The sequence below is a fragment of the Fukomys damarensis genome, unplaced genomic scaffold (genome assembly GCF_012274545.1).
Source record: "Fukomys damarensis isolate Sample0158 unplaced genomic scaffold, DMR_v1.0_HiC HiC_scaffold_24, whole genome shotgun sequence".
In the NCBI taxonomy this organism is placed as follows: domain Eukaryota; kingdom Metazoa; phylum Chordata; class Mammalia; order Rodentia; family Bathyergidae; genus Fukomys; species Fukomys damarensis.
The window spans coordinates 64,056,058-64,069,690 of NW_022900936.1; the positions used below are offsets into that span (position 1 = coordinate 64,056,058).

A 13,633-nucleotide genomic window follows, 5' to 3' on the forward strand; every position below is an offset into this window, starting at 1 on the left:
AAGGACCCAAGTTCGATCACTGGTACTGAAGCGGGGGGGCACAATGTTTAATAAGGCAAATTCACACACATTGGTACAAGATTACAATATTCTGTTATGTCCTGGGAGGTGAGGGTAAAGTACTAAAATTGAAGTAGCTTAAATATTTTTTTTAGAGCATTTACCATTATAAGGTAATATATAAATCTGACATAATAAACTATATCTAAAAAATAAAACAATTGTTGAATTATAATGAATAACTGAGTTATTCATTTTTACCATAAACTTTTAGTTAACTATATACTTATAAAGATACTCCTAATTCACACAGCTTTAAATACAGAAAATTAAAATATCAGATCATACATAGTAATTTGCAGAGTAAAAGTCAAATTATTGGATATTGTAAAATTTTCTCTCATTTTGTTTCTTATGAATACAAAATGAGTTCGGAACAAAACTTCAACACAAGTCTCTACATGACTGCTCTAAGTGACCATTGAAGTTAATAGTCTTTTCTTATAGCTAGTAATCAATATTATTTAAATTAGTGATGATTCTCAAACACCAATTGCAGGCAGAATCAATTTAGTAATATTTTTGTGATACTGGCCACAATAATGTCAATCTTATGCCGCTTTTTTCCTTTAGCTGGAATTGTGAATAAAACAATTTTATCCAATTTTATTCACAGCCAAAGGAACAAAGCATGTTCTGCCGAATGCTGATGGTCTTTCTGGCATGACACTATATAAATACTGGTCATTTAATAAATTTAATGTATACTAGATTGAATACGTCCCTACATGCATTATTGAGACTGATGATGCTGAGTGAAAAGTCTAGTAGCACCCAAACTGACATTATCCTGTGTGTTCAAATAATGTGTAGTGTTAGTGGACTGCTATTGTTTAAACATTAATTCTTAGGAAATATGGACCAAGAAAAATATACAAAGAACTAAGCTATTTACACACAACATATTAAAACATTACCCTTCACCCTCTCAATTTATAAAGAAAAGCAGGAGCCAAACATGTTAGGCCTGAGTCACAATGTCTTCGTGTGAGACTGTAAATATGAAGATGCTCAGGACCTGCTGTTATCCTTTGGTGTTACCAGACAAACTTTCTAACATAAAGGAATATGTAAGAAAATATATCACTGATTTTATTTCATGGGACCCCAATCTTTATGGTTTTGACCTCCTGTAACAGTAGTAAATTTAATGGAGTTCCCTCCCCAGAAGACCTACGCTCATACTTTGTGTCCTGTTTTAGGCAAAAGAATTTCTCAGGATCACCGTCCTTCAAGTAATATGCAAAAGATCCTGGAGCTGTCAAAAATAACTTATTCAATGATACAGTTCCCAAAACTAAAGGTCAAGTGTAGGATTTAAGGCACATAATGACTACAAATGAAGGCATGCTGTATTTTAAAAAATCATGACTAGGGCCAGGGATTTAGCTCAGTGACACCACACCTGCCTCACAGGCACAAGGTCCTGAGTTTGATCCCCAGTACCAAAACAAAAATAAATGACTATAATGAAAATACAAAATTACATATTAAATTCATTAATGTTATATAAGAGTGCTTTACACAGAGATAGTGATGGTCAAGGACTTTTTTATACAGGAATCAGAATTATGCATTATTATAGGCTGTGTTGCCTTAAAACCTATACAACAGCCTTTACTATAGGGTTAAATGCCCAGCAAAACTTAAAAGCTCACTATGTAGTATTTTGGATTAAACAGGGAGTAAAAGCATACAGTAAAATCTCTACTTTTGTATAACAGGATCATTTAGGAAAAATAGGTACTCCTCACTACACCTAAGTAAATTATACATACTACAACTGATAGTTTTCTATAATGAACTATATGAAGATTTAAAATAACCATTATTCTATGTAAATAGCTATTACTAAAATGCTTTCAATGATCAAACTTTATTTGTACTATTTGCTTGTCTTTTTTAATGTAATGAACAGGTAAACATTAACCAAGGCTTACTTGATGAACTGTAAGTTCCAGGTTAATGAGGTACTATTTTCTCTCTTTGGGAAAAGCAAAGCTGGCTATGAGAAAATCCTACTGCTTACTGGCCCTCCATTATGGAAGGATGTGGACATTTCCAAAAACAGACATGGAATATATTCAGAGATAAAGGTTTATGGATCATAGTAGGCCACTTCATAACTTCATTTCATAAAAACAACATGTATTAGTATAAAGGGCTTTCTTGACTCTTGGATATTTCTAGGTTGCTGATGAAATCTCTATTCCTGTCTTTGTTGCTTTTAAAGATTTTGTTTAACACTCTAGCACCAGACTGTTCCTTCTTTTCTATTTGAAATTGATATTTACAATACCTGATAGAATTAGTTTACAGTATTAGTCATACTTTTGGGGCATCAACAAAAATTTCTCAAATTTAAGGTGCAGTTTACAGTGCAAACATTTAATTTCAAATCTAGTGGCTTAAAATCCTAAATATCAACAATTTTAAGCCAGGTATGGTGGTGACTGCTTTCTCAAACAACAAACAAAACTAAACAAAATTTAGAACAAGACACCTTTTGCATACATTTAGAAAATATAAACAGTCGCCTTCAGACTATTCTCTGCTACTCAAATACAAGGAATACTGAGAATCCTGACCAGTTGGTCCTTATGCCAGTCAGTCCCTGAAACCATGGAATCAAAATTTCATATTAGGTTATCTTCCTATTTCTTATGTTTGTTCTATGACTATCTCTCTCAGTTTGGTGATGCAGACAGAATGGATTTTAGGAATAAAGACTACTAAAAATGTACAATGTATCCATTTCAATTTCAAATATTAGCACAGAAGAATTTCATTCTACACATATTAATACTTTAAATTCTACACATATTAATACTTTAAGTAGATTCTTTTACAACAGTTTTGTTCAGTAAAAGTATTCAACTGGAACAATGTAAAAAACATTTCACAAATCTTTTTTTTAAAAACGAATCATCAACTGTGGTTAAACACAAAACATGACTGAAGAGACTACTATTTTAAATACATAGTCTGCTACATGACTTGGAAGCTGGTCATCTTATTTCTAGATGATCAAGTGCCTTGTATCTATCTCAGCTTCTAATTTCTATAACCATTTATGAGAAAAAGGAAGGTAAAAAAACAAACAAACAAGGAAAACCTCAGAAATTATTAGCAGCTTTTGTGACAGGTAAGGTCAAAGATTTTTAAAAAGATAAAACAGCTAAAAGGTAGATTTCATTAAACATTATCAAAGATAGCTGCATACTGATAAAAGACTTTTGAACTATGACAAATATTTTGTTATACATATAGTATATATCTACACTATATGGCACAAGCTAGAAACGACTTCTGGTCAGAATATTTACATCTATAAAACATCAAAGAGTATACCACCTTTCTAGAAAGCTGAAAAGGCTATGTAAGTTTAAGTGTTATATTTACACGCTTACCTAGTTATTTTACAAAGACTAAATCTGAGATTACTCAAGCTGTTACTTAGGTTAAGCTGATGGTCAATAAGGTAAAGGCACATGTAGGCCAGAAAAATTTGGTCCTATTACTTTACTATAAAGTATTTTCCATGAAAATATTTTATGCATCTAAGTCACTTAGGTACAAAATGTTTGACCATTGTCCCTTAGGTACTGCCTAAATAATACATATCTTGCATAATTTTGTAGTCTGTAGCTTGCCATGGCTCAAATGAAGAAGCACAAACTTTATTACTTCTATTTCTATCAGATTATTTCTATAGATATAGGCAGAAGATTTCTGAATCAAAAAGAAAAAAAAAATCTTACTACATTATAACAAGGTAAAGGTGAAGGGATTCACTATAGCAGCGTTTCACAACTGCAGTCATGAAACTCTCATGTTTCATGAATTGACACACAAACATATAAACCCTGAATTATCCTATACTACACTTCTAGAACAAAAAACTATGTTAAAAAACTTAACCTATATATACCACTATTGTACAACTGGCTTTCAAGAAATAGTGTGTGCCCTTTAAGAGATTACCTGATGCTCTAACACAATCTGACCTGTACATAACCATACATTTAATATTTACCAACTAGCCATCACTTTATGGGCTAATTACTAGTGTGTATTTTATAATAGCAACTTATAGTTGCACTACTATTAAATTTTAAGTCTATATTAAAACAGTTAACAAAAAATTGATAATTCCTAATGGCAAAGTTTTGTGAATCCTTTCCCCCTGTGGTTACAACATATTTTTTAAAAAATTTATCAATATTTTATTTTCAAAAAGCCTTCAGGATTAAATTAGTTTTGGAAACTGTTCTATTATGCATGAACACAATAATCCCTGCTTTCAACTTTATTTTGTTCCAGTGTCACATTTTTCTAGTTGATTTCTTTTTTCTTAAAGTGCAGAGAAAGTTACATTTAGTATGTAACATGAAAGAGTCACATTTGATTATTTAAAATTCTAAACTTTTAGGCCAGGGATTTAGCTCAGTGGTTCTGCCGCTTGCCTCGCAAGATCCCGAGTTCAATCCCTGGTACCCCCCCTCCAAAAAAATCTAAACTTTCCCCCCATTTACTTAATGCAAGACAGAAAGAAGCTTTCCTAGCTTATATTTCTTCTAGAGTTTTCTGTTAAAAACTAATGTTCTGTTTTACAATGAACAGATTAAGATAGTGGCTTCCCATTAAGTGTAAAAGCAATTTGTTCACAAGGGATCATTGTTATGTTTAAGTAAAAAAGTGAAGTTATGATGGCGTGAGTTCAATTAGATTCACAGTTGTTAACCTAGTTCTAGTTCTGTTAACATATATTTTAAAGTGTTTTGCATAATATGTCAGTTTGTACACTGCTCTGGCACATTTTATTGAATAAGTTTCTATAACTTTGCTAGCATTAAGGCACTGTTACAAGTCACTGCTGGATTAAAGTTATTAACAATCATATAAAACAAAGAAGAATAGAAGAGTTAAACATCCCATTTAAAAGTAACATTTCTTACTTTACCACTTAGCTGGTCACAAAGGTTTAGGTCCTATGTAACCATCTGTGAGCACACATGAAGAGGTCTATAATCTGAACACATGGAGAGAGTAAATCCAGTTTATGGTATAATGTTCAATCGAAACCCAATGACAACTCTGCTATTACAGCATTGATAACTTCCTTCTTCATCTCAATCACCACCAGTAACAGTTCTCATGGCCTAGTATAACACTGTTCAAAATATACCACTCTGCTAAAAGAGTCATGCAAAACTTGAGCGAAAATGCCACCATCAAAAATTGGAACTGCCATTCAGAGTAAGTTATATTAAAAGAATCCAAACACAGAAACAAACTCCTTCCTGCTGAACAGTAGATGAAACTTAACATCACCAACTCTTTCATGGACACTCAAAACGAAGATAATCAACTTCAAGCTCCATGTTCTTTTACAATCATGTCTGCTCAGTTTTTTAGTATTTAACAACACCCTGCACTTGTGTTCAACCAAGAAGAACTTTCTGCATTCTGTGAGCAGCAACACTAGCTTCATCTTCTGAATCGGACTCGCTCTGGGACGTGGAGCTGTGTGAGGCAGAACTGCAGGGGGAAGAACATTCTGGAGAACATAAGTAGTGCATCAGCGGGAGGCGGTACTTCCCACAGAAGTCCACAAATTTAATTTGTCTGACACAACAGTCAAAGTAGACTCCTACAGAGAAGGAATATAAAATAATCATTACAAACACGAAGCCAGAGTTTCTTTTTCAAGTCTTTCTCCAGAATTCTGGAGAAAAGTCATATAAAGTTTTCTTTTGTGAATTTAAGCAGAAGTACATGGTAGTCACATCTATATAGCTGCTTGTAGAAATAATGAAAGGTCTTAGACATGGCACCTTGCACGCAAAGAGAAGGCAGGGAGATTTATCCTAAAGAAAACAGTTTAGAAATGACAATGCTTACTTATCATCTTTTCTTTTGCTGACTTGGGGACAGTGGTTGGTGGGAATTAAAAGATACCTACAGTGGCCTTCTTCCATGCCCAAGCCGTCCTCTCAGGACTGCCCAGTCAGGAGACTGAACAAAGGAAACACCTCCCTATAATGATCTGAAGGAATAATGTTACACACAATCAGCAGGAAGAAGGCAGAAAGCAGACACACTGGTTATCTCACTTGATTTTTGTACAAATATATAATCTATGATAAACTGAAACTAGTATTTGGCTCCTTGGGTAGCTAATTTAGTGCTCTTATTATCTGTGGCTCCTCAACTAGGTAGAAATGTGAAGAGAGCTGAGAGGAAAGAAAAGTTTGATCCAGTCCAGGAAAGGGGAACCTCAGAGAAAAGCTTACACACACTCAACTAGACACAGCATTGCAACCTCTATTTATTTCTTTACATAACACAGTTTATTTCAAATCTAAGACACAAAATGACTCTTTTTTTCTTAAGAAACCACATCAGTTTTACTCTCCGAATACTTAGGGTTTCTCTATTCCCAAGTCCAGGTTTATTATTGAGCTGTAGACTCAAATGATCCATACTGCAACCTCTATTTATTTCTAAGAGTGTATGTATTTTTTTAATCCAAAGTATCTTTTATCTCTTATAGCAAGCTCTGAGGAACTTTATCATCTTTCCTCCTTTTTAAACTTATGACAATTTCAAGACAAGACTTTCAGGGAAAATCTCACCTGGTTCTGATTATCATTATACAACCTTCTCTATACTTACATTTATTGTTTAAGACTAAAACCCTTTCTATGCTCCATTAAAATGGGTTTTTAAAAAATTAATCATTTAGCTCAGTGGTGCTGCGCCAGTCCTGCAAGCATAAGGTCCTGAGTTTTCCCTAGTATGGGGGGGGGATAATCTTTTATAAGGAAAAACAAACAAACAAACAAAAAACAACTCATCTATCAGTCACCAATTCCCACCCACACACCCTGGCCCTTCAAGCCCTTCACCACCTTGTCTCAATGAATCTTTTCACTCTACTGCCCTAACTATAACACTTGAGCCAAACTGTCATTCATCCAACACATTGTCCCTACTATTCCCACCCTAAATATTACCCTATCAAAATTTAACTCATCCCTCAAGAATCAGCTATTCTTTTCCACATCTAATTAAATATACCATCCCTTCTTTGATTTCTAAGTAGTTTGAATTCCTAGGGATAATTATCTTATTCTGCCTTATATTATTTGTTTACTTCTCTCCAAATGCTCTAAACTCAAATTTCAATTTCAACCATGGATTTAAAAGAATATAAAATGCTAGTGTACATCCTGAGATCTGCATGAATTCAGCCCATTCTCATATATTCTGAATGAGTACATTTTCCTGGGTATTTTCTTGTGTGTAAACCCCCAAATACTGGTATTTTCTTGTGCATGAATCAAAAAATACTATAGGAAGAATTTAAAAAAGCAAAAAATGGGTTGGGGATGTAGCTCTGTGGGTGAACACTTTCTTAATATGCATGAGGCCCTGGGTTCAATCCTCAACACCACACACACACACACACACACACACACACACACACACACACACACGAAAGAAAAGAAATCTTCATAAAACAAACAAACCACAAAAATAACTGCAGTTTATTTGGGCTGGGGATTTGGCTCAGTGGGCACTGTAACCTGCCTTGCAAGTACAAGGTGCTGAGTTCAATCCCCAGTACCAAAAAAAAAAAAAATTCTTCAGAAGGCAAAATGTCTTACTTTTGGGTAACTTCCTGTTACGGCTTATATCTAGAAGTCCTCCCAAAGCCTCATATACTCAGAGATGGATCTTTTATGAGGTGGCTGGACCTAGAATGTGTGAATGTAGATTAAAGGGATGATAACTAAATTAGCCTACTGATTGGCTTAGCTTGGTTATGAGTGTGGATAATGGGAAGGCTGACCCTGAGTGTGGCTGATACCATGTAAAAGGCTTGTAGCCTGGATAGGATAAAAGGAACAGAAAGCAGGCAGGCTTGCTGCTTGCTGCCTGCATTGCCATGGACTATTTCTCTTCTGCTGTGCTCTCTTCCAGGCTGTCCTGCTGACCTGCAGCCCTGCCCTAGAGCCAGCTGCCTATGGAGTGAAACTATGAGCTACAATAAACCCTTCCTCCTTTTAACTTCTGAGAGTTGAATATTTTGTCCCAGCAATGAGAAAAATAACTAAGGCACTGCCTTCTTCTAAAAGCTGTAACTAATTAGAACAACAATCAAAAATTTAAAATAGCTATATAAGTAGGAAACAAGAACAATGAATTTACTTACCACCACACTTTGGGTTGGGGCAATTGCTGGCTGAACTCAAGTATTTAAGAAGATTCCCAGGAAGATCATAGGGAGTGTAGGAAATATTTCGCATCTTAATGGTCCGCGCAGCTAATTCCAGGAGAGTTGGAGGGTGGTAGGTTAAATCTCTAACAAAACGAACAACCAGTGGATTTCCTCGTAAGCTCAACTCTTCCAAATGAATAAGGTTGAGGATCTCTCGGGGCAGGTATGTCAGCAAGTTATTGTGGAGACTGAGGGAACGAAGTGAATGCAACCTAGAATGAATCCAGCACAAAAATCAATAGCAGTGAACAAATTAACTACTAGGAAGTTTACATATGTGCATAAGCATGTGCACAGACATGCGTATGTATAGGTGAAGACAGTCAATTTCCCTGCAAGAATCAGCAAAGCAAGATGCTGAACCCAGGGCTGGGGATTTAGCTCAGTGATGTCACAGCCTGCTTTGCAAGCTTAACGTCCCGAGTTTGATTCCAGGTACTGAAAAAACAAAAACAAAAAAATTTTCCCGATGCTGAAACCGGCTTAAAGTGTGGTTTCATAAGTGCCACAAGAGATTTCTACCCTCGGAATCTTAAGAGCCCTTAGGATACTAGAAGAGCATGCTGATGTCTTACAAGAGATTAGTGCTAGAAATAAAGATTTGGGGGAGCATACTTTGTCATTCAGATAGCTAACCTAGGAAAGATTTCAGGTGCAATAGGAATGAAAATCCTTCATATTACCAAGCCTTGTTAGAGTGGTTCATATCAAATATAAAATCACTGAAAATCCTGTAAAACTCAGGAAAGCCTATGACAAATTAACTCTTTCATTACAGAAAACAAGCTGAACAAATATTTTGAAGAATAAACTAGAGCACTTAAAAGTAAAATTTAAAATAACCTAATCCACAGCAAATCTCACAGCTATAATTATCGTGTCATTTACTACGGGTGTACTTACTTCTTTTCTACATGTAAAAAAGCTAAATGAATGCAAGAAAATAATCCCTAAACATGGGTGTCTATGTACACATAAACTAAAGCTACTCACTGTGAAAGCTGAGGAGGTACACTTTGAATTTTGTTGTCACATAATACCAAGTAATTCAGGGAAGGCAGATTTGCTAATTCTGGTGGGATTTCTTTGATGAAGTTTCCTCCAAGATATAAACACTCTAAACTGAAAAAGATTTAAATGAAGAAAAAATAAGAGTAAGTAAATGTGTTAGAAAAGATACTCCACTGTCTCTACTACAGTGAACACAGTTTCATCTATTCACTCTACAAATGTATTACTTAGAAGTTGCTATGTGCTATCCGTTCTCCAGATAAATAATGCAATGCTCAGGGAGCTTACACTATAGTGAAGCAGGTAAGACAAACCAATATTAAACATTATAATTAAACAAATAACAAGTCCAGGGCCATGGTGGTGCACATCTATAATCCCAGCACTTCAGAGGCCGAGGCAGGAGGATTTACAGCAAGTTATAGACAGCTTGAGCTACACAATGAGTTCAAGGCCAGCCTATAACACATAGCAAGACAGTTTCAAACAAGTCCAAAAATAAGCATTACATGATTAAAATACTAAAATAAGAGCAACACTTTACAAATAATACAGGAGTTGAAAAAAGAAACAAGAAAAGGCCACAGCAGCTCTTATTAGAAAAGGCAATTTCAACTGGATGACAAATCTACTACCCATTTAGAGGGCAAAAGGAGGAAGCTTCAGGCTGGAAGAGGAGGGCTTTTAAGGATTAATTAGTACACCTTTTAAGAGAAGAGAACTTCTTTTGTGTGTGTGGTATCAGGAATGAATTCAGGATCTTGTGCTTGCAAGGCAGGTTCAGTGCCACTGATCTAAATCCCCCTGCCCAAAGAGTACTTAAATTGAGGAATCCAGAGAGGAGGTTGGAAAGAGTTCAGATTATAGGAACCCTAAATTCTGTGGTTGTATGCTTGGGTTTCATGTACTAATAGGCAATGGAAACATCACTGGCCTTTTTTTTTTTTAAGTAGAAAACAACATCTGAAATTTCTATTTCTTCGTTCTTTTTTATAACAAAAACATTCAGAGGCAGTCTAAATAAATTACATGTAAAACTGACTTTTTCCATTAAAGTTCCAGACAATGACCATGTTCTCCAATAGTAAGTTAACATTTTTGTTTTGTTTTGTTTTGTTTTTTTGAGACAGGGTCTCACTATGTAGTTGAGACTGATCTGGAACTATGTAGCCCAGGGAGTCTCAAACTCACAGCGTTCCTCCTGCCTCAGTCTCCCCAAGTGCTAGGATTATAGGCGTGTGCCACCACGCCCAGCAACATTTTTGATATAACATACATTGTATCCAAATATAATGGTGCGACTCTCTGTGGTGATGCCCATAGAAAGGCATTCTGCAAAGACTTTTGCAATGGTGGCAGAAGTCAATTCTTACAATGTATGTGTACATACATATACACAAATCATTGTCACTACTATGCCGCTTTTGTCTTCTTGTTAAATCCACTAACTCAGCCAGTAGAAATATCATTCTTCCAAGCCAGTGTCCCTTACTCCATACAAATATACACATATTTGCATCTGAACCTTGAACCAACGAAGGTTTGTGCTTCCTAGACAAATGTTCTGCTACTGAGCTACATCCCCAGCCTCTAAACACATACATTCATTCATTCATTCTTTTGAGACAGGGTCTCACCATGTAGTTGAGACTGACCTGGAACTCACTACATAGCCCAGGCTGGTCTCGAACTCACAGCAATCCTCCTGCCTCAGCCTCCTGAGTACTGGGATTACAGGCATGTGCCACCATACCCCGCTTCTAAATATTCTTAAAGTGGAAGAAAATGAGTCAGGTATGGTGGTTCACGCCCATAACTGTAACATGGGAATGCTAAGCAGGCGAAATGCAAGGAGCCAACCTGGGCTACAATAGTGAGACACTGTCTCAAGAAAACAAGCAAGCAGACAAAAACAAAACGGGAAAAAGTGCCCTACTACACTGTTACCCAAACTTGCATGGCAAAAACTGGGAATTACTTTTAAAATCCAACCTCAACCTAAATTTAAAAACTCAGTACAGTAATTTGAGGGAAATTCTTGAGAAGTGGCAGATTTTAGAGTATGAGGTATAATTTTAACAGATAAAGCTAAGCTGTTCTGCAGAACTCTGGGTAGTTACAAATACCCAACTAAAAGCACTCCTTAACCTATAACTTTGCCAACACTAATTTGTCATCTCCTTTAATTTTTAAAAAACTTATGGTGTAAAGAACAGTATCATTCTATACTTTTAATCTATAGATTTTAAGTTTCCTAATTATTAGTTAAACTTGGCATCTCTTTATATATTTCTTGCCATTTGTATTTTGATAGAGAATTTCTTGTTCTGTCATTTACCCATTTTTCTTGCAGGTTAGATAATTTTCATTCATTAATCTTTGGGAGCTTTCTGGCTGTTAAACATCCATTCTGGATAACTTTGCTCCTTTGTACCCAAGGGTATAGTATGTTCAAGTTTTATATGTACTAAGAGATTATGCACTGAAACTTATAAGGTGAGCAATTCAAAAATTATTTGGTAGTTTTAAAATTATTTCTGCCTTCTTACTGGTTAGTCTCTTACCACAACATGGTTTCCCTTCATCCCATCAGAGTTGTATTTCTGCTCTCAATATATAGAAGCTATACTACAGACACATTAAAGGATTTTTTTTTTTTTTTTTTTTTTTTTTTTGGTACCAGGGATTGAACTCAGGTCTTTGGGCTTTTGAGGCAGGCAGTGGAACCACTGAACTATATCCCCAGCCCTACATTAAAGTTCTCAACTCCTAAAATTTCTTGAAGTGCTGTTCCTTAATTCATATGATGAATTTTTCTTTGCTAATTTAAATTCATTCTGCCTTGAAATCTATTTCATCTGGTTATCAATACTGCCTTCCAGATTTACCTTTGTATTTAATCCCAGATCCTCCACTTTCTGGTATAAAAACTTGAGCCAGTTACTTGCTTCCCCTTCTTTAAAATAGACTAATATTATTATATAGTACACAAAATACCTAGTGAACAAATTTAAATACCAACCATGTGCCGGATTCCATTCTAGGAACTACAGTGCAAATAAGATCAAGTTGTTGATCTGAAGCTTATGTTCTAATGAGAAAACAAATGAATGTCTCTTATGCCAGATAGTATTCACTGCTATGAGGAAAAATGAAGGCAGTCAGGTAGAGGTGGTGGTGATTTTCTAGACAGGGTTGTAAGACTTGAATAGGCTAAAGTGACTCCATGCTAATAGGCCAGACTGTGCTTCTTCATATGCTAACTGCTACCTCGGTTAACAGCCCGCCCAGGGGCAAATGGTATGACAAAAGGTGACCTTAGAACACTTCCTGCATAAGATAAGCAATGTGTTTGCAGTCTTGTTCTGTGAATGCCCTGACTTTTTGTTTAGAAAAACCTTATAAAAAGTACCTCAGCCCCTGAGCAATTGCCTCTCTGAGCTACCTGGCTCTGGGAATGCCGTCTGCCCAGACTAATTAATAAAGGTCTATTTACCATCTAGCCTGGTGTGTTCCCTCCTGGGTTTCTCGTTTCTCCACCGAGCTCCCGGAGCCTCGCTGGGTGTTAGGGCCCAGCATCGTGGAGGCCTTTTTGGCTGTTCACGCTCCGTGGAGTGGAAGTGAGACTTTAAGTCTTACAGGTGGCTAGGAAAGTTTTCTCCTAAGAGATGATACCTGAATAGAGCTGAATGAAATGCCTGAGAGGAAAAAGTGCTGGGGGTGTTGTGAAGCAGCGGAAAGGTCACTGTGAGCAATCAGACTGGATGGGACCCTGGCAGCAGCCTGGGAGGGCCACATCACAAAGGCCTTTTCAAGGTTTTGAATTTTATCTTAAGTATGGTGGGTTTCGAACAAAGGGTATTCTTGTAACTTGATTCATGCTTTAAAGAATCACAAAAACCTGGCAAAATGGTGGAGTGCTGAGGACAGGAATGGAAACAAGCAGACTGGAACCAGTACAGTAGTTCAGATGAGAAATGATGGATCTTCCTGGTACATCTTTTACTTTTAACTTATGGTATATTTTCAAGAGTGTAAGACTTGAATAGGCTAAAGTGACTCCATGCTAATAGGCCAGACTGTGCTTCTTCATATGCTAATTGCTACCTTGGTTAACAGCCCACCCAGGGGCAAATGGTTTGACAAAAGGTGACCCTAGAACATTTCCTGCATAAGATAAGCAATGTGTTTGCAGTCTTGTTCTGTGAATTCCCTGACTCTTTGTTTAGAAAAACCTTATAAAAAGTACCTCAGCCCCTGAGCAGTTGCCTCTCT

General features: G+C 36.2%; 1 protein-coding gene across 1 annotated transcript in view; it reads right to left on the minus strand.

Annotated features, from left to right (window-relative positions):
- Nucleotides 1-1,482: 1,482 nt before the first annotated feature.
- Nucleotides 1,483-13,633, minus strand: part of Lrrc58 (leucine rich repeat containing 58) — a 22,806-nt gene continuing 10,655 nt past the window's right edge. The window contains exons 2-4 of the mRNA XM_033768173.1: nucleotides 9,341-9,469; nucleotides 8,282-8,559; nucleotides 1,483-5,713 (exon numbers count right to left, since the gene is read on the minus strand). Coding sequence (XP_033624064.1) covers nucleotides 5,505-5,713; nucleotides 8,282-8,559; nucleotides 9,341-9,469 — 616 coding nt within the window. The 3' untranslated portion in view covers nucleotides 1,483-5,504. The remainder of the gene's footprint in view (nucleotides 5,714-8,281; nucleotides 8,560-9,340; nucleotides 9,470-13,633) is intronic.